Here is a 22337-nt window from a genome sequence, read left to right as displayed (position 1 = left end):
CGCTATTGTCGTTGTGTTCTAGATACATATGCGATTCATGCAGCTGTACGATGAATGGTGGACTATTCCAACATTATCACACACACACACACACACACACACACACACACACACACACACAATATCATCCACCATCTTTTCCATTCTATTCACGAATGGGTCGGAGGAAAAACGTGTGTACATTTCCACAGGCGCCAAAAACTCCCTCTCCTTATTCTTACTGTGTCTACTAAGGGCGCTCCATGACTAGTATTGTTTATATCGTGCACCATCTTTAGGTTAAGGTCTGTCATAAGTAACGAACTTGTGCAGTTTCAGTATTTTTAATATTTACCCTTAGATCTTGACTTATACTAAGTTTCGCGTATAAAAGGTCGAATGCAAATGAGAACAGGAAGATAAAGAGGTTAACTATCACTGTGTTTCATTTAAAATAAAGACATTTGCGGCTGAGAACGGCGTTTACACATACTTTCTCTAATTATCCAGTCTTGTCTTATTATCCAGTTGTTTAGGAAGACTAATCGTGTATTAAGCTGGAAAGGAAATCTAGTCTATCCAAAGAGCAAAATCAAAGCAAACAAGTAACCGCAAAAGTAATAGAGGGGAATAAAAGCTATAAAGGAAAATATTTTATAAGTTCACGGTATTATTAATGTAACGTAAAACTTTTATTGCAGCCACCACTCGACCCTCCCATTCTCCCGAACGATTCAACCACCACTAACTTGAGACGTATCTCCACTTACGTATATGCTGTACAAATAAGTCATTGTACAGTGCATGGTTGAGGGTAGTCGTAGTTCCCCCAGTCGATGCTGAGCAGGTTAAGGTCATCATCTAGAATAGCAGAGTTGGCGAATTTCATCACAGACAGCTGCGGTGGCTTGTAGCGAGTGCTTCACGCGCCTCTCTCAACCAGTCATGTAGCGCTATTTTGTATAATTCCCTGTAGCAGTGCCTCAGGTTTGGCACAATTCTAGAAAAAACTGTTATTTCGTCTGGGACAATTTATTTTCCGGAAATGAAAGCTGGCAACAGCACTGCCAGCTGCCAGAGGTATTTCTTCGTCGCGTCTACTATAGCACCATATGGTTGTGGTATTACCTCGATATCGAGTTTTGGCTATCTTTTAACGACCGTATGACTGATTGGTGTGAATCTGATGGTGGGCAGGAACATATGACTACTTAGAGCGGTTACTCTTGTCCACATTTGTTCACCCTTGTATTCATTTGTGATTTCGTTTGACTTAATGATTCTTCTTGTTGCTGTAAACACTCCTCCTCAGGGAGAGTCTAATCCGGCAGTTAAGAACAAATTTTTGTAAGATTATCATCTCATTGTTTGTATCCAGTTTGTTGGCAGAATTGCTTTACATGACGTCAATATTTTTCCTATGCGTTGGGGTTTTGCACAATCTAAAAACAAAAAAGTTGCGTTATAGGTGTTGGGGGTATATGTCCGTACGTGTGTTTTTCAGAACAAAGGTATGGTAAAATATTTTCTGGCATTATCGTACAACGTTCTACACACTTTTCTTCTTTTCTAAAAATATACTAAATATTTTACAGGATTCTGTTCGTTCTACTCTCCTGCACGGCAACTGATACACACGAATATCGTAAGCTCTGTCATCTATGAGTCTAGCGTCTCAGAGCTGATTAAGCACTAAAATCGGTCCACTTCAATTTTTCTTCTAGACCATTCCCTTCCTGTTGGCACACCAATCCCAAAAGGTAAAATGTCATCGGGATTTCAGGGGTGGGACAGATGTCTTAATCCAACACTTTTTTCCCCGTTTGTAGATACCAGTCAGCCACGATAGTGCGGCGGTCTGTCACGCCAAGGGCCCGGTTTCGATTCCCGGATGGGTCGGGGATTTTCTCCGCTCAGGGACTGGGTGTTGTGTTGTCCTCATTATCATTTCATCATTACCAGTGGAAGGCAACGGGAAACCACCACTGGAATCACTTCCCAAGACGCTCATGCGGTGCACCTCTCTGACGAGGCTTCCCCCATGACAAGACCTGCCGTAATGCAAAACACAAAGCTTTTTTTAAGTAGATACCAAGCGTACTAACAGTTGTTCTTGAACTTCACACTTATGCTAGAATATATTCTTTTAATTCATTCTGTATATGCGAAAAGAAAATTTGGATATCTACACCAGGAATGAACGAACCGCTAACATCAAAACCTGACAGAGTGTGCTTCTGAAAGGTACTTTTACAGTCCGATAGTTTATCTCTCAATTTCTCATCAAAACTATGTTGTTGAGTCTGGAATATTTAACGACTGTGCTGCTATTGAAAGTGTGTGTAGAGCCGCAGCGTGTTTTTATCTTTCTGTCTAATAAGGTCTAGAATCTATTAACGCTGATAGTGTAGCGCCGTTTAGGTGGTGACTGAAAAAAGCTGTGAGAATGAGTGTGGCAGCGTTATGGTCGCTGTGTGTCCTGAAGGTTTGCAAAATTTTTAAATGTAGGCGAACAGACGTGGTGCAGAAGTGTTGACACTCTTTATCCTGACAAACATAGTAATTAAAAGATGGCTCGCTTAACTCAACATAGTTCTGAATATGAATATTTCGTTGGAACACACTGTGTGGATTTGCTCCAGGATTTTGCCATGCACTGTAGAACTATGAGGCACAGTCACTTTATGAGCAGTGACTACTGAAACTGATTTAAAGATACGACAGGTGCTGATTTTTCGTGGTTACTATATAGAGCACTAAATAAAAATGATTGACAAATTCCAATTTGTAACACTGTTAGTTGGTACATGTACGCGGTCAAAAATTCTTTAACTTTACTTATTGATATGGTATTCCTACAGCATCACTGTCAGGATATGATAACCATGATCTTACAGTTTGTAGTAGTTGCCTGTTCTGTACGCAGTGTTTTCTTTGGCCTTCCTAAATCTCTCTTTCACTTGACTGTGATATCTGGCACATTATAAACTTCTAGTTTTTTGCCTGTGGAAGCTATTTTCGCTTTTAATCGCATAGCCTAAGTTATTTTCCAGACTTTTTCTGTATCACAGTACTGAGTTTAAAAAATCTCATCTTTACATTCTCTAGCATTGAAATTGTTTGACATGCTATTATCCAGCTATCATTACCGTACGACAACATCTGAATGCAAATTTTCACTTTAATTTCTGCTCTTGCATTATTTTTTAATTTTCTGTGTACGGTATGGCAGATTGAACTTTTGATATCTGCGGAACGTTTATCTGCTCACATCTATTCTTTGTACATTGACAGAATACACCTTGAACACGTCCCAGACGTGTTGTGCAGTCCCGACGTCAGGCGCAACGACGAAACCGAAGACACGAGTGACGAAGATGTTGACTTCTTCGTTCAAGGGTTCTTGGAAAACTGGAGCACTTACTTCAGGTGTAATTTCCAAAGAGCTAACAACACTACAGGTACGTTTTTGAATTAAGCGCGTCCTATTCTACATTAGAAATAACCTTTCGACCATGAGTTATATTTCACGAACCTATACCTTCATTTTGGGCAGCGGCAGGCAATACTTCTCAGACATATAAAGGGTTATTTATTGTCCCTGAATCCCACATACGGTTTCGAAACCGACGAAGTATTTGTCTAAGCTGTTCACTCATGTTATGAAATGACAATTGTTTATGGAAATGATTATCATAAATAATAAATCCCAGTACAATAACGAAGATAATATTCTAGAACAAGTGTCGGACTTGAATTGTAGGGCCCAACATAAGCGTCAATGAGATACTGGCCTCAGATCAGGTAGATTTTCGGAATTACGGAACATGTTTTATGCTCACGCATTATGACGGTCCTGGAGTACGAAAATCTCCTCTATAAAAATCACTATGGATTCTGCAAATAGAGATCTCGCTCGTCATCTATGAGATACATAGGGCCATGTATTTATAATTTAGGTAGTTCCGTAAGGGAGAGTTATAGAGCCGCTGCAATTTACTATTTATATTAATGGTGTTACGGGGAAAGTAAAGAGGCCTTTGGAGAAAACAAAAAAAAAAAAACAGCTGTTTGAATATCAGGAGCTCAGATGGAAAACCAGTCATAAGCAAAGAAGGGAAAACTGAAATGTTGAACGAGAATGTAGGTGGTCTATACAAGGAAATGCACTTGAAGGCAGTGTTATGGAAACGGAAGATAACTTACATGTAGGTGAGATGGGAGATATGATACCGTGAGAGGAATTTGTCAGAGCACCAAACGACGTAAGTCAAACCAAAGCCCCGGAAGTAGACGACATTTCGTCAGAACTACTGATAGCCTTGGTAGAGGCGTCTTTTGGCCAAGGATGCACTCTGCTTTTTATGTCCTCTTTGCTGCGTCCGTCGTGTGCTACTTGGATGTCAGGAAGAATCCTTCACTTCGCCCTCTTCGCAGACCCCAAGCCTTATGTCAAGTTTATCGCTGAAATCATTAGTCATTCTTGAATTTATACCCAGTCGATAGTCCGAGCTCATCAGATCGTTCATTCCATTGAAGGCGTTCTGCAATTCTTCCTCCCTTTCACTGAGGATAACAAAGGCATCATCGAATCATATTGTGGATATCCATTCGCACTGAATTCTTAGCGCAATGTACTTTCTGTTTCTGTCATTGCTTCGTCGACATATAGGTTGAATACTAGAAGGGCGAAAGACTATATCCCTGCCTTACGCACTTTTTAATCCGAGTATTTCATTCTTGCCCTTGCATTCTTATTATTCCGTCTTGGTTCTTGTACATATTGTACTATTACCCGTCTTTCCATATACACTAATCGGAAGTAGCCAGAAAGTTGTTAATGGACGTTCATACTGCCTTCAAGATGGCTTGAACGATGCTGGGAAAGCCATCAGTGAGGTGTCTCAATGTCTGTGGGGAAGCCGAAATCTGAGAAGGTGGAGATGTTGAAAGCTGCGGTCTGACGCAATGTTCACGTTCTAACTGATCCCAAAGGTTTTACATTAGAATCATATCGGGGCTCTCGGCAGACCTCTACATTTCAGGAACGTTATGGTCCACAAACAATTGTCTTATGGATGCTGCTTTATGACAGTGTGCATTGTCATTCTCATACAATCATCGAATTAGAACTGTTACTGTACTGCAAGCTGTACATAATGACGTAAAAGTGTCCATATCCTTGCACATTTAGCATTTTCTTAAGCACTCCAACCACGAAAAACATCTCCATATCGTAACGCCACCTCCTCTATACTTCAGTGTTGGCGCTATTCAAGATGGCAGGTAAATTCACCGGGAATTTGCCAAACCCAAATACTTCCACTGGATTGCGGCTGGGATAGCGTAATTCGTCACTCCAAATCATTCGTTTCCAGTTACATACTATTCAGTGGCGTAGCTCTTTAAAATGCACTGATTACAGAAATGTATGGCTTGTGAGGAGCTACTTGAACATCGCACCCCGTTCTTTTTAACTCCCCGTGCACAGTCATTGTGCTAGTTGGGTAGTTGGACCGGTGGTAGAACTTCAGAACTCACGAGTGAGTCCTTCTGCTGATTTCTTGCGATATTTAATAACCACTCTCGGCTAATTCTTGACAGCTACAGTCTGAGAGTGAATGGCGTCTACCTGATCTTAATTTAGATGCGGTTGTTCTTTCACGTTTCCCAATGACATTACCAGCAGCCGACTTGGGTAGCCTTAGACGGGCTGAAATATCCCTGACAGATTTGTTACTCAGGTGACACGAAATAACTAGTCCACGTTCGAAGTTGCAGAGTTCTCCAGTTTTTAATCCTTATTTACTAACAGCTCAGTACTCACCGCCTTCTTTTATACCAGCGGGTCCGCGTCTCCTAACATCCAGTGGTTAATTCCGAATTACATAGGATGTCCGGATGCTTTTGATCAGACCGTGTATCTTACATCTATGCTTCTGACAATTTCGAATAACTTGCTCTTTCTCAATCTGCTAGCTCCATATCATAAATGTAAGATCCATTCAGTCAGACCTCTGGGCTGGGCATCGTGCTCCGTCATTCTTCCATGCGTACAAAACTAAGGACGAGAGATCCCTTTTCCAAATACAATGGTTCTCGGGAAGGAACCAATGCTGTCATTAGCGAGATACTTTTGCCCTGTGCTTTTAGGCTTCCTTTACACAGACTTCACAAAACACACGAATAACTTTCATACAGCAATGTCGCGAGAGCAGACGATAAAAAAAAGTTAGTAAAATCAAGGGCCAACGATGAGAAACCTAAGTAACTAATTATTTTGACTTTTACTGTATTGCTTCCCAATATGATAGCAACCATATCAATTTTTTTTTTACAATTGAAGCTGCCACTTAAAATGCATTTTTGTTGAGCATTATGGCCACCGATACAAACCTGTCCAGGTGATAGCAGTGTCACCTGGCACGGTGCATATGCACACACCAAAAAAAGTTTTACATCACTCCGGTTCCCAGAACTCCTGAAGATAGACGTTGACTGTGGACATTGTATCACAGACATAGTCCCTTTGACTGTTCAGAGATGTCACCAAACCTGTTCAGAGATGTAAACAATCATGGGCGAGTAGCACCTATTAAACCGAGGGAGTCCGACAGCCGACCAGTTCCAGTCATTACACCAGGAACGCTTGTGTTGTCTGCAGTTCAACCATGCCTAGACGGTCCATGCCGCGGTTCGATCGCGTCCGCGTTGTTTCTTTGTGCCAGGAAGGGCTCTCAACAAGGGAAGTGTCCAGGTGTCTCGGAGTGAACCAAAGCAATGTTGTTCGGACATGGAGGACATACAGAGAGACAGGAGCTGTGGATGACATGCCTCGCTCAAGCCGTTCAAGGGCTACTACTGCAGTGGATGACCGCTACCTACGGATAATGGATTGGAGGCACCCTGACAGCAACGTCACCATGTTGAATAATCCTTTTCGTGAAGCCACGGGACGTCTTGTTACGACTCAAACTGTGCACAATAGGGTGCATGATGCTCAAACTGTGAGCAACTTCACTTCAGATGTTCATGGCGTGGTCCATCTTTGCAACCACGACACCATGCTGCGCGGTACAGATGGACCCAACAACATGCCGAATGGACCGCTCAGGTTTGGCATTACGTTCTCTTCACCGATGAGTGTCGCATTAGTCTTCAATCAGACAATCATCGGAGACGTGTCTGGAGGCAACCCGGTCAGGTTGAACGCCTTAGACACACTGTCCAGCGAGGTTCCCTGCTGTTTTAGGGCGGCATTATGTGAGGCCGACGTACGCCGCTGGTGGTCATGGAAGGCGCCGTAACGGCTGTACGATTCGTGAATGCCATCCTCCGACCCTTAGTGCAACCACATCGGCAGCATATTGGCGTGGCATTCGTTTTCATGGACGACAATTCGCGCCCCCATCGTGCACATCTTGTGAATGACTTCCTTCAGGATAATAACATCGTTCGACTAGCGTGGCCAGCATGTTCTCCAGACATGAACCCTATCGAACGTGCCAGGGATAGGTTGAAAATGGCTGTTTATGACCAACCAACCACTCTGAGGGATCTATGCCGAATCGCCGTTGAGGAGTGGGACAATCTGAACCAACAGTGCCTTGATGATGGGTAGTATGCCACGACGAATAGAGGCATGCATCAATGCAAAAGGACATGCCACTGGGTATTAAAGGTACCGGTGTGTACAGCAATCTCGACCGCCACCTCTGAAGGTTCCGCTATATGGTGGTTCAAAATGCAATGTGTGGCTTTCATGAGCAATAAAAAGGGGCGGAAATGATGTTTATGTTGATCTGTATTCCAATTTTCTGTACACTTTCCGGAACTCTCGTAACCGAGGTGATGCAAAAATTTTTTTGGTGTGTGTAGTATCAGTGAGCATGCTGTCGGTGTGTAGAACGGGGAAGACGCGCGATCTATCTGAGCTTGACCGAAGGCAGATAGTGATGGCCCGGAGGCTCGGCAAGAGCATTTCGCAGACAGCATGACTTATCGAGTGTTCAAGGAGTGCTGTGGTGAGTGTCTTCAACACGTGGCGAAGCCAAGGTGAAACCACGTCCAGACGTGGGATTGGGCGCCAAACCCTCATTACAGATGTCGAACGTCGAAGGGTGCGCAGACTGGTAAAACAGGACAGGCGGCGAAGTGCGGCGGAAATAGCATCAGATTTTAATGCTGAACACATAGTGAACAGAGTACTCCTTTCGATAGGCCTCCGCAGTCGACGATCCATGCATATGCCAATGTTGACACCGCGACATCGGCAATTACGACTGAAATGGGCTCGTGAACTTTGGCACTGGTCGATGGCGCAGTGGCAGAGCGTTGCATGGTCTGGTGAATACCGAGTGATGCAGATGCTGTCGCGCATCCTTGATGTAATGCTTTGGTCACCGGAACCTCCTCAGATATTTTTGTATTTACTTGAATTCTACATGTTGTGCGTCTATACAAAGCTCCTGACGACATGGACATATAAACAACTCACTCCATCGTGTAGCATTGCAATCCACAATTTACGGAGCGGAATGAAATCACAAACTTTCTTAGGCTGAACGAAAACCACGTGTGGCTCTAAATTCGTGGTCAGTGTTTCCTCCATGAGCTGTTGAAGGCAAAAGATATTGCCTGTGCTTGACGTCCGGCAAGGAATCCATCCTGTTCTTCTTCCTACGTTACTCGCGTCTCGCGTTTATAAGTTTCCCATATGATCTAGTGATTAAGTTGGTTATACTTATTCCTCTACAGTTTGAGCAATATTTTCTGTCATGCTTTTTATCTATGTTGGACGTGTATGATGTTTTCCATTCTTCTGGTAATTGTTTCCCATTTACGAAGGAGTTTAAAACATAGGCCATCAATTTTAGAATTTTATCTGGTCCAGTTTTGAGCAATTCGATGGGCTATCCATTTGGATCTGAAGCCGGTCACAATTTGATATATTGTAGACAAATTTCCAGTTCTGGTATTTGCCTCACAACCAAGGGAAAGACAATGAAAACGTTGGTGAGAACCGGGTGATGCGGGAAGAAAATGTCCAGAGAAAAATAACGAAAGCCCAGTGTGTATGTAAGTGTATTTGTTTAAGCGTGAAGTAAACGACTCGAGCGAGGTGTGCAGCGTATCTATAACGCTGCCCATTGCGGACTATCCTCAGTTATTTGTTAGATGTATTCCTGTCTCTGTCTTCCTCTACAGTTTTTACCCTCTACAGCTCCTTCTAGTAGCTTGTAAGTTACTCGTGTTAACATATGGCCTTCCGTCCTGTCCCTTTCTCTTGTCAGTGTTTTCCACATATTTCATTCCTCGCCAATTCTACGGAGAACCTCCTCATTCCTTACGTTATCAGTCCACCTAATTTTCAGCAATCTTCTGTCGAACCACATCTCAGATGCCTCGATTCTCTTCTTTTTCCTGTTTTCCCACAGTCCATGTTTTACTACCATACAATGTTGTGCATAAACCTACATCCTCAGGAACTTCTTCCTCAAATTAAGCCCTATGTTTGATATTAGTAGACTCCTCCTGGCCACGAATGCCCTTTTTGCCAGTGATAGTCTGCTTTTTACATCCATCTTGCTCCGCCCGTGATGGGGTATTTTACTGCCTAGGCAGCAGCATTCCTTAACTTCATCTAATTCGTGAACACCAGTCCATACATTAAGTCTCTCGACGTTCTAATATCTGCTACTTCTCAATACTTTCGTCTTTCTTTTACATTTTGCATATTACCGGTCTCTCCCTATACCTTGCCCCTATTTTTCTGACAATTTCGCATATCTTGCGCCATTTTACATTGTCGAACGCTTTTTCCAGGTCACCAAATCCTATGAACATCTCTTGATTTCTCTTCATTCTAGCTTCCATTATCAACCGCAAAGTCAGAATTGCCTCTCTGGCGCCTTCACCCTTTCTAAAGCCAAACTGAAAGTCATCTAACACATCCTCAATTTTATTTTCCATTCTTCTCTGTATTATTCCTGTCAGCAACTTGGAAGCATGAGATATATTATTCCCGTCAGCAACTTGGACGTATGATATGTTAAGCGAATTGTGCGATAATTTTAGCACTTGTCGGCTCTTGTAATCTTTGGAATTCTGTGGATCATATTTTTCCGAGAGTCAGATGGTGTACCGACAGACTCATACATACTGTACATCAACGTGAGGAATCGTTTTTTTGCCACTTCCCCCAGTGATTTTAGAAGTTCTGATGGAATGTTATCTACCCCTTTGCCTTGTTCGATCTTAAGTGTTCCAAGGGTCTTTTAAATCCTGATTCTAATACAGAATCTATCTCTTTCATATCAGCTATTGCTTCATCTTCTATCACGTCATCATACAAATTTTCCCCCTCGTAGATATCTTCAACGTACTCTTTCCACCTATCCGCTCTCTCCTCTGCATTTAACAGTGCAACTCCCATCGCACTCTCAATGTGTTCACTCTTCCTTTTAATTTCACCGAAGGTTGTTTTCATTTTTCTACGTGCTGGGTCATTCCTTCTAAATATCGTTTCTTTTTCGATTTCTTAACATTTTTCGTGCAACGATTTCGTCTTTGCCTATCTACACTTCCTGTTTATTTCATTCCTACGTGACTTATATTTCTGTATTCCTGACTTTCCTTGAACATTTTTATACTTCTTTATTTAATCGATCAGCTGAAGTATTTCTTCTATTAACCCTGGTTTCTTCGCAGCTACCTTCTTCGTCCCTATGTTTTTCTTTCCAACTTTTGTGATTGCCATTTTCAGAGATGTCCTTTCCTCTTCAACTGAAATGCCTACTAAGCTATTTCTTATAGCAGTATCTATTGCCTCAGATAACTTCAAGCACATATCTTCGTTCCCTAGTACAACCACATTCCACTTTTGGGCGCATTGATTCTTCCTGACTAGTGTCTTAAATTTCAGCCAGTTACTAAATTGTGATCTGAGTCTATATATGTTCCTGGGTATGCCTTATAACCCATTCTGAATTCTGAATCTCTGCCTGACCATGATATAATCTAACTGAAAACTTCCCATATCTCCCGGCGTTTCCTCCTTTTCTGATTCTTGAACAGAGTATTCGCAGTTACTATCTTAAATTTATTGCAAAACTCAATTAGTCTTTCTCCTCTCTCATTCCTAGTACCAAACCCATATTCTCCCGTAACGCTTTTTGTACTCCTTTCCCCACAACCGCATTCCAATCCCCCATGGTTTTCATTTCCCTTTACGTAGTGACTTACCTGTTCAATATCCTCATACACTTTCTCTATCTCTTTATCTTCGGCTTGCGACGTCGGCATATATACTAGAACCACCGTTGTCGATGTTGGTTTGCTGTCGATTCTGATGAGAGTAACCCCATCATTGAACTGTTCACATTAACTCGCTCTCTGTCCTGCCTTCCTATTCATAACAAAGTCTGTCCCGTTATATCATATTTCTGCTGCTGTCTATATTATCCTATACTCATCTGACCACAAATCCTTGTCTTCTTTTCATTTGACTTCACTGACCCCCACTACAACCAGACTGATATTTTCTAGTTTCCGTACCACGTTGAAACATCCACGCCTCGACTCGCAGAAAGTTATCCTTTCGTTGGTTATTCAAACTTTTTCTCACGGTCACCCACCCCTTGGCAGTCCTATTCCGCAGATCCGAATGGGAAACTATACCGGAATTTTCCGCTAATGAAGAGATCATCATGACAGGTCATATGAAGAGGGCGGAGTTAATTAGTTGCTTGTTTGTTAGACGAAATCCACGGTAGACGTTATGACTTATGAAATGGAACGTGTCAACAGCAGGCCGGGGTGACCGAGCGGTTCTAGGCGCTACAGTCTGGAACTGCGCGACCGCTGCGGTCGCAGGTTCGAATCCTGCCTCGGGCATGTATGTGTGTGATGTCCTTAGGTTAGTTAGTTCTAAGTTCTAGGGGACTGATGACCTCAGAAGTTAAGTCCCATAGCGCTCGGAGCCATTTGAATCATTTTTGAACGGGTCATCTGAATAAACACAGGACGACAACTGAGAGTTAAAAAAACAGTAATATTTATATTACTACGTGCTATACGTTTGCAGTTTTTTCCCTTACAAAACACTTCTCTCTTCTCAAGAATTCCTCCATGATCTAGAAATATCATTAATGCACACTTGAAAACTCTTATGCTATCTGTTGGACATTTTATTTCCATGGATAGATTGTCAAAGAGTTTTATATCTGCTTATTTCACCCCTTTCTGTGCCAAATTTAGATTAATTAAGAGGCAATGTAGATAATTTTTGCTTCTAGTGCTATGCTTGTGAATATCTCTCTACTTTCAAGGTTGAATGGATCCTTTATACAAAAATTTCATAACTGAATAAATGTACAGCTAGGCTGTGGTTAATATTCAAAACATTATTGTAATTAGTTTCTTTTGTGTAATGAATACTTTTTACCTAAACGAACTTTAAACATACTGGCTTCAGTATGCCCAAAGTTGGCAATTATTCTTATGGCAATAGTAGCTGAACTTAGCCATTGTAGCAGGCTTATGTTTTCATCAAATTTCACAACTAAGAACTTACAATATTCTACCCTGTATGTTACTTCTTGTTGGAATACTATGTTAATGGAAGGTGAGATATTTTTGACAGTACAAACTGGATGAGCTGCATTTTTTTTTTTCGAAGTTTAGAGCTCTGCTTGTGACTCTCTCCCTTACTTTCAAGCTCGGATGGATCCTTGATACAAAAATACCAATCAGTAAACTTTAAAACCATCACTTCCTATTTTCTCGATTGATACTTCTTTGGTTGGCTTCCGAAAATGCCTGTATCATCTGCAAACAGGAATAATTGTATCTCTTCATTGAAATAAAATGGCATGTTATTAGCATAAAGCAAGAAGACTACTGCGCCAATGAACAAACTCTGCGGGACTCCTATCGTAATTTCTCCCCATGCAGATGATGGCATCTCTCGTTGTATTACTGTAACTAACTAGGGTACCTTCCTACATTTTGTTTCTTATATTTAAACCAAATCATGCATTTGCTGAATTACATATTCTGTAAAAACTTAACTTCTCCAATATCATATTATGACTGACACAATCAAACGTCTTCAATAAGTCACAGAAGGGCGCAGTTCAAAAATGGTTCAAATGGCTCTGAGCACTATGGGACTCAACATCTGTGGTCATAAGTCCCCTAGAACTTAGAACTACTTAAACCTAACTAACCTAAGGACATCACACACATACATGCCCGAGGCAGGATTCGAACCTGCGACCGTAGCAGTCGCGCGGTTCCTGACTGAGCGCCTAGAACCGCTAGACCACCGCGGCCGGCGAAGGGCGCAGTCGGTGACATTTTATCATTTAAAGATTTTATTATGTGCTCAGTAAATGTATGGATAGCTTAGTAGAATGGCCCCTTCGAAATCGAAACACAGGTGGATGGCAACCCTGGACTACATTACCTTTTCAAAAAAATTAGGAAATGACGTAAGGAGTGACAGTGAATGGTAGTTATTGACGTATCTCGAGTCCCCTGTTTTGTAGAGAGGCCTAACAATGGCACATTTCAATTTTTCAGAGAAAACACCGTGAGTGAATGACATTACGTAAGTGACTTATAGGGCCACAACTTCTTGATGTCTTATTGCAGATGATATCCAACTCGAATGAACTTTTACTTTTTAGAGTAACGATGATATTCCTGATTTCATATGGGTATGTGAGATTGATATTTGTTTTATAAATATCTTGTTTATTGCTTCTTCACTGTACTGTTTACTGAGTTATTTGCGTGAAATATCTCACCTATTTGTGGAAAGATATTATTAAAAATAGCTGCCACACTTGAACTGCCATATGCAACGCCCCCATTCTCTTCAAAAGAAATCGTATTATCTTCTGTGGCTTCTTTCCCTGTCTCTCTTTTAACGGTATTATTCCATTTCGGGACAATATGTATTACTGCACTTTTCTTACAACTTTTATTAGTATGTTACAGTTCTGTTTACAATTAAAAAGTATTTCTGCTTCATTTCTTGTTATGAATATTTTGTACAAGCGCTTTCGCCGTTGTGAGATTTTAATACCGTTAGTAATGCGAGGTTTTCTAATGACTTGACGTTATTACATTTAATTATATTTTTAGGAAAACTACTTTCAAAAATGGAACTTAGGAAATATGTTGAACTTAAAGTTAGTATTAGGCTCACTATAAGCTTCACCTCAGTCAACATTTTTTAAGCTTTATTTAAAATCTTTAGTAATTTTGTCATTAATCAGTCTCGCTGTTGTCTTTAAAAAAATGTGTGTGAATTCCTAAGGGGCCAAACTCCTGAGGTCATCGGTCCCTGGACTTACACACTAGCACGCTACTTAAACTAACTTTAACTAAGTTATGCTAAGAACAACACAGGCACCCATTCCCCAGGGAGGACTCGAACCTCTGGCAGGAGGGGCCGCACAATCCGTGGCATGGCCTCAAGACCGCTCGGCCACTCCTCGCGGCTGTTTTCTTGGAGTATTTCCGTATTGTACATGGTGTACATGGAACTAAGATATAAAAAGTGACTGATTGTGTATCGTCAACTGACAGTCCGTTTACAACCATATAGGCATGTTCTGTTTAACGTCGCTTGTTGAATTAATACATTATCTATAAAAGTTTACTACCCTGAGCATCTCGGATAGGGAACATTATAACTGATGCCAAATTCAGATTGCAAGTGGCTAAGGGACTCTTTCTGTCAAGTTTCTTCAAGAAATTTACATTAAAATCACCAAAAAACTAATAATCCCTTCTTTCTGCCTGACAGAGAGCACAATAATTCGTCAATGACCTGTATACTGCAGCAGTAATTTTATTCATAATAATTAATAATCACAAATTGGATGGATTAGGCTGTTCGAAGCCAGGAACTCTACAATAAAATACACTGCTGGAAAAAATTAGTAAACCCTTTTAGAGGTTTCCAATTCACTCAAGATTTATTCTTGCGAAAGTGCATACAGAGTACATTCACAGATCAGTAGTAGAAATGGCTCTAGGTTTCTGGTGTTGAGTCATATCAGTACGAGGTGTGGCCTAACTCTGGCGTACAGTCGATCGCACAGATGGCTTATACTTTCCTGGGATGCACTGTGCAACGATTGCTCGACCTGAGTTTTTGGTTGGTGAGCTGTACGATAGCTGCGGTAGCTGTACGATCTGCCACAGGTGCCCTTACGATACAACGAACCTGGTATGTGTCTGTGCTGCATGGACGTCCAGAACCTCGTATGAGAATGTTCACATAATCACTGGTGCCGGCCGAAGTGGCCGTGCGGTTAAAGGCGCTGCAGTCTGGAACCGCAAGACCGCTACGGTCGCAGGTTCGAATCCTGCCTCGGGCATGGATGTTCGTGATGTCCTTAGGTTAGTTAGGTTTAACTAGTTCTAAGTTCTAGGGGACTAATGACCTCAGCAGTTGAGTCCCATAGTGCTCAGAGCCATTTGAACCATTTTTAATCACTGGTAGCAGCATCGTTACATAACTGATGCAGGACGTCCAGCTTGTGTGATGAATCTCCAATAGGACCATCTCACCACTCGGAAGGCCACAATGTGACCTGTTTCAAACTTGCTCATTTGGGCGTAGTAAACATGACTCCATCTCTGTGGCATGGTTGCGTGTCTGCTTCACACGTTTGGAGCACACACTGGTTGTGAGCATTCCCTATTAAAGGGTAGACACGGATGGCGCTCATGTAGCTACACCACTACGCTATCTGTTGGCGGACGACGCTGAAACCATTATCATTACTTCTACTATCCCCAGGTGACACATGCAGTCATAGGATAAAAACCGACGTCGTGTTTAGAGGTGTACTAATTTTCCTTCGGGCTTTTTAGTAGGCGAGCTGTGCAGAAGGAATCCCGTTTGGCAATATCTGGGATGGAGTTCCCACATACCCTGGAAGTCACCTCAGAACTGTGGGAAATCTTCCAAACAACCTTGGTCAGAACCAGTGGGTTTGAGACTATTTTAATGTAAGTCTCTTGTCACAGACAATAAACGCAATTTACTGTCAGGATATTGCTGTGACGTTTGAGTCAACACGGAAATGTAATCATTCTTCGCACATTCCATCTACGAGTGGGAGAGAAACAGGCAGTAGTGTAATAAAAACAGAACATTTCCGCGGATGTTCAGTGTGTGGCTGCAGTTGTAGCCTCGGCTCCCTGCTGTACCAGCGACTACTACCGCAGGCCCGTCGGCGCGCACGCTGCTGCTCTCGGTGGTGCTGGAGCTGGGCCTGAGCTCTGGCCTGTACCGCGGCCGGCCCGTCACCTGGCTGCCGGCGCACACCTGCCGCGAGGCCTGCCCCGAGCGCGCGCCGCGCCCCGACGACCTGCTGCGCCTGACGGGCTCCTACAAGGACGACTACGGCCTCGACGTCACCGTCACGTCGCCGTCGGGCCGCGCCGCCACCTGCGACGTGCCCGAGCGGCCCTTCCTCGGCGCCCGGGGCCCGTCCTTCCAGCTGGAGGCCACCTTCCCCGACCGCACCCCCCTCGTGTGCCACAGCCACCGCGTACCCATAGGCCAAGACGTCGACGGCACCGAGTTCTACTTCATCGTCCGTCTGGATGTGGAGTTCGAAGACGCCAAGGTGTTCCGCTGTAAGATGAAGTATGGAGAGCAGCTGGGTTAGTGCCTTTACTTTGCCTTTCCTATGTACGCGATGGCTATAATTAAACTTTCCCTATTTAACACGTTATAATACGGAAACTAATTACCGTACGAGTACCAAACTTGGCGGCATTAATGTCCATAGTATAGGTGGAAAGAATACATTGAAAGCCTCTATGAGGCTGAAGATTTGTCTGATATGATACAAGAAGAAACAGGAGTCGATTTAGAAGAGATAGGGGATCCAGTATTAGAATCGGAATTTAAAAGAGCTTTGGAGGACTTAAGGTCAAATAAGGCAGAAGGGATAGATAACATTCCATCAGAATTTCTAATATCATTGGGGGAAGTGGCCACAAAACGACTATTCACGTTGGTGTGTAGAATATATGAGTCTGGCGACATACCATCTGACTTTCGGAAAAGCATCATCCATACAATTCCGAAGACGGCAAGAGCTGACAAGTGCGAGAATTATCGCACAATCAGCTTAACAGCTCATGCATCGAAGCTGCTTACAAGAATAATATACAGAAGAATGGAAAAGAAAATTGAGAATGCGCTAGGTGACGATCAGTTTGGCTTTAGGAAAAGTGAAGGGACGAGACAGGCAATTCTGACGTTACGGCTAATAATGGAAGCAAGGCTAAAGAAAAATCAAGACACTGTCATAGGATTTGTCGACCTGGAAAAAGCGTTCGACAATATAAAATGGTGCAAGCTGTTCGAGATACTGAAAAAAGTAGGGGTAAGCTACAGGGAGAGACGAGTCATATACAATATGTACAACAACCAAGAGGGAATAATAAGAGTGGACGATCAAGAACGAAGTGCGCATATTAAGAAGGGTGTAAAACAAGACTGTAGCCTTTCGCCCCTACTCTTCAATCTGTGCATCGAGGAAGCAATCATGGAAATAAAAGAAAGGTTCAGGAGTGGAATTAAAATACAAGGTGAAAGGATATCAATGATACGATTCGCTGATGACATTGCTATCCTGAGTGAAAGTGAAGAAGAATTAAATGATCTGCTGAACGGAATGAACAGTCTAATGAGTACACAGTATGGTTTGAGAGTAAATCGGAGAAAGACGAAGGTAATGAGAAGTAGTAGAAATGAGAACAGCGAGAAACTTAACATCAGGATTGATGGTCACGAAGTCAATGAAGTTAGGGAATTCTGCTACCTGGGCAGTAAAATAACCAATGACGGACGGAGCAAGGAGGACATCAAAAGCAGACTCGCTATGGCAAAAAAGGCATTTCTGGCCAAGATAAGTCTACTAATATCAAATACTGGCCTTAATTTGAGGAAAAAATTTCTGAGGATGTACGTCTGGAGTACAGCATTGTATGGTAGTGAAACATGGACTGTGGGAAAACCGGAACAGAAGAGAATCGAAGCATCGTGAATTTTCCGCAGCCCAATAGTGCATATTATGCCGGTTTACGTTACCGCTGTTGGTGAATGACGCTTCGTCGCTAAATAGAAGGCGTGCAAAAAATCTGTTATCGTCCCGTAATTTCTCGTGTGCCCAGTGGCAGAACTGTACACGACGTTCAAAGTCGTCGCCATGCAATTCCTGGTGCATAGAAATATGATACGGGTGCAATCGATGTTGATGTAGCATTCTCAACACCAACGTTTTTGAGATTCCCGATTCTAGCGCAATGTGTCTGCTACTGATGTGCGGATTAGCCGCGACAGCAGCTAAAATACCTACTTGGGTATCATCATTTGTTGCAGGTCGTGATTGACGTTTCACATGTGACTGAACACTTCCTGTTTCGTTACAAAACGTAACTACCCGGCGCAGAGCCGACCCTCAGCACTAGTGTGTACAATTGGCCTCTGCTAAAACTTTTGTAGTTTACTCTAATCTCGTCCACCTGTTTTATAACAGAACCCCAGTACGATGACATATGAGGCAACACTTTCGTCTTTTCAAATTCGTAATCAAACCGTACTCCATTCTCCAAGAAATTTTCACCTGCAGCCGACTTATCAAGCTCCCTTTGTTTGAAATGTCACGTGTGGCTTAGCACAGGCCACTCGAAGAGCTATGTCGTCTCTAACAGGGCGTAACATATCTCGTATCTTGGGGGCAGACCAGAGCGCTGCTGATCTCAGTCCACGTTCCTACAAAACACCGTGCCATCCCTGGTTGTTTCTTCCTCGTGGTAATGATGGCGGAGGCAGCTGTCGGAAGCTCGAGTGTTTTATTGGAAGTGACACGCTTTGTAAACAGAGAAGATTTTACTCATGCACATCACCATAGAAGTGTCCGAGACATTCAGTGGTGTTCAGCGTTGAGCTTTGGTTACGTTTATTGTGCGCGGTTAGATGCCAGCGTATCCACTGACCATCTGGTGAAAGTCACGAAAAGCAGCTTACACGACAATCGCCTTGAGGAATGTATGGCTAACCACCCTGCCAGGTGCCATGGCTCTATATATCATGTTTGGAATGCAGTGGGAAGCACACTAGCCACCAGCCATCAATCCTCATGAAGTGGAACTGCGAATGATGCAAACACTGCAAAAAATCCTTGAAGATGATGATCGAAGGATGTTTGCTTCCATGGTACAGCGAATAAAAAGAGATTTTGAGGATAGACATCGCTTGTGAATGGAATGGAAGTTTAGTCATCCAATATCCGTCATGTGATGAACATAACTACAAAGTTAGATGAGTACTGGGCTGCTTTCCGGGAGGGAAGGAGCGCCTGGTCCCCGGGACGAATCCGCCCGGCGGATTTGTGTAGAGGTGTGGGGAACCGGCCAGTCTGTGGATGGTTTTCAGGCGGTTTTCCATCTGCCTCGGCGAATGCGGGCTGATTCCCCTTATTCCGCCTCAGCTACACTACGTCGGCGATTGCTGCGCAAACAAGTTCTCCACGTACGCGTACACCACCATACTCTACCACAAAAACATAGGGGTTACACTCGTCTGGTGTGAGACGTTCCCTGGGGGGTCCACCGGGGACCGAACCGCACAATAACCCTGGGTTTTGTGGGGCGGCGGAGGCGTGAAGTAGACGGCGGTAGTCGTCGTGGGGTTGTGGACCACCGCGGCTGCGGCGGGGACAGAGCCTCTCCGTCGTTTCTAGGTCCTCGGTTAACATACAATACAATACAATACTGGGCTGGTGCTTTATGTTGTAACGTTTTCCATTTTTATCATTGTATTTGTGCTTTCTGCTGCTCCTCTCACCACCATTTGAACTATTTCTTGATGTCGTAGCTGTTACCCTTCATCTATACATTCAGTACTCATTCATTTAGTAATTTATCTGGCCACGTAATTTTAATATTCTTCAACAGCACTAAATTTCAAATTCTTCCAGTTTCTTCTTCTCTGTACTTCTGATGTTCTTTCCTTTCCATACAATGTTGTGATCCAGAGATACAGTTTCAGCGAACTTCTTCCTCAGTTACGTATCAACATCTCAAATCAGTAGAGCTCTTCAGGTATGTCGAACTATGCCTGTTACTTTTCATGCTTTGGTCATATAACATAATCTTGCTTCCTAGGTGGGAGAATTCTATACTCCGTCCATTACTGCGTCTTTGATGTTAAGCATCTTGTTATTCTGTACTCTATATCCCTTTCGTCTTTGCTTTACTCATTCGTATACATATTCCGCGCTAAGTATGTAGCCCTTCTCTTGCAACACGTCTTCTACGACTTCTTTACATCTGAGAAGAAGCGCCATGTCTTCTGCGAACCTTAGCATTGATATTTAGTCCACCTGAACTTTTATTCCTCTTCTGAAAGTTTCTTTTACTGCTTTTATTGCGTCTTCGACTAGCAAGTTCGACATCAGTGGAAATACGCTACAGCCCTGCTTCACATCACTCTTAACACGCTCTTTCTTTGCCTTCCGCTTTTATTACTCGCGCTTAGGTTTTGTAGATGTGTTAGATTATTCGTCCTCTCTCTGTGCTTTAGTTCCAGTCTTCTAAGAATTGCAAACTTCTTACTCAATCTTACATTGTAGAATGATGTCTCTTGGCCTTTAAAAGCTATCCTTTCTATATCAAAATCGACAACCAGACTATGCAAACTAACGGGTCCTCATGAGCAGTGCATCCTACGCAGTTCGCAGCAACATTAAAGTCAAACTCGACTGCCAATATATGGAATATTCACAATTCCATACACTATCTGATGAAAAGTATCCGGACACTCATATGTTGTGCGGAATTGACCACTGGATGCAAATTTGGAAATTTGTGGTAAAGTCTTACGGGACGAAACTGCTGAGGTCATCGGTCCCTAAGCCTACACACTACTTAATCTAACTTAAACTAACTTATGCTATAGACAACACACACACACATGCCAGAGGGAGGACTCGAAACTTCGACGTGGGGAGCCGCACGCCCGAGGCCGCGCTGCTACCCAGCGCGGCGGTCCACTAGATGCCACGAGCGGCCGGCCCACCTGTATAAAAGGAGGTGGGGAGAACTTTTTTGGCAGTAGGGAAGCAGTAACAGCGGAAAGGTCGGTCACCAGGGCTCAGTGACTTCCCTGAATGTCACCTGAGTAACACATCCGTCAGCGACGTTTCACCCCTTCTAAAGCTGGCCGAGTCGCCCGTTGACGATGTGATTTTCAAGTGGATATGCGAAGGATGAACCACAGCTAAGACCAAGGCAGAACTCATGTATTCAAGGACAGGAATCAACGGATATTGCAGACGGTGGCTGTAATAATCACTTGACGTCGGCGAAAGGAATCACTCGTGTGTTTCAAAGTGCTGCCACCAGTCCAGATAGGACAGTGACCGCACGTAGGGAATTTTAACTTAAAATATGGTAAAAGAAACTGTAGTCAGTGCTAAGTGAGACGTGAGGTGACGTAAAGAGCGTCGTCACTGGACAGTGGTTGACTGGAAAAGAATGATTCGTAGTGAAATGAAATGATCGTTTGGCGTCATTGGCCGGGAGGCCCCTTGCGGGGCAGGTCCGGCCGCCTTGGTGCAGGTCTTATTACATTCGACGCCACATTGGGCGACCTGCGCACCGGATGGGGACTAAATGATGATGAAGACAACCCAACACCCAGTCCCTGAGCGGAGAAAATCTCCGACCCAGCCGGGAATCGAACTCGGGCCCATAGGACGGCAATCCGTCACGTTGACCACTCAGCAATTTTTTTTTTAGATCCCATTCGGTTCTATATTGCTCGTTGACTTTGTTCGTGGCGGACGTCCGATGACACTCGTTCAAGTTGTTCGTAGATCCGTTCACTCAGTTTTTTATTACAGAGGGTAGCTAAACCCTCTGACCGAACACGCTGAGCTACCGTGCCGCCTTAGTGGGGCGGACATTCGTAGTGATGAATTACGCTATACCCTGTGAACATCAGAGGGAAGGGTCTAGGTTTGGCGAACAGCTGGAGGGCATTACGTGCCATAATGTGCAGTGCCAATAACGAAGTATGGAGGAGGTGTGTTACAGTAGGAGGGCGTTTTCCTCGGGTAGGTTGCGGCCCCCTTATTGTGCTTAAAAACGCTAAGTGCGGAAGTATATGAATAAATTTTACAGCTTTGTGTATTCGCGGGTCTGTGGACATTAACATTCCAAAAATGGACTGAACTGCTCAGAGTCCCGTCATGAGCCCAATCGAACACATTTGCGATGAGTAAGACTGTCGATTTCTCTCCAGATCTCATCGT

At 43.3% G+C, this 22337-nt stretch overlaps 1 protein-coding gene across 1 annotated transcript in view; it reads left to right on the top strand.

Moving 5' to 3' along the window:
* Positions 1 to 22337, top strand: part of LOC126203049 (uncharacterized) — a 77417-nt gene that overhangs the window by 38665 nt on the left and 16415 nt on the right. Inside the window, exons 4-5 of the mRNA XM_049937287.1 lie at positions 3274 to 3440; positions 16231 to 16671. Coding sequence (XP_049793244.1) covers positions 3274 to 3440; positions 16231 to 16671 — 608 coding nt within the window. The remainder of the gene's footprint in view (positions 1 to 3273; positions 3441 to 16230; positions 16672 to 22337) is intronic.

This window comes from Schistocerca nitens, chromosome 9 (assembly GCF_023898315.1).
Source record: "Schistocerca nitens isolate TAMUIC-IGC-003100 chromosome 9, iqSchNite1.1, whole genome shotgun sequence".
Taxonomy (NCBI): domain Eukaryota; kingdom Metazoa; phylum Arthropoda; class Insecta; order Orthoptera; family Acrididae; genus Schistocerca; species Schistocerca nitens.
This window is presented reverse-complemented; position numbering and strand designations above follow the sequence as displayed.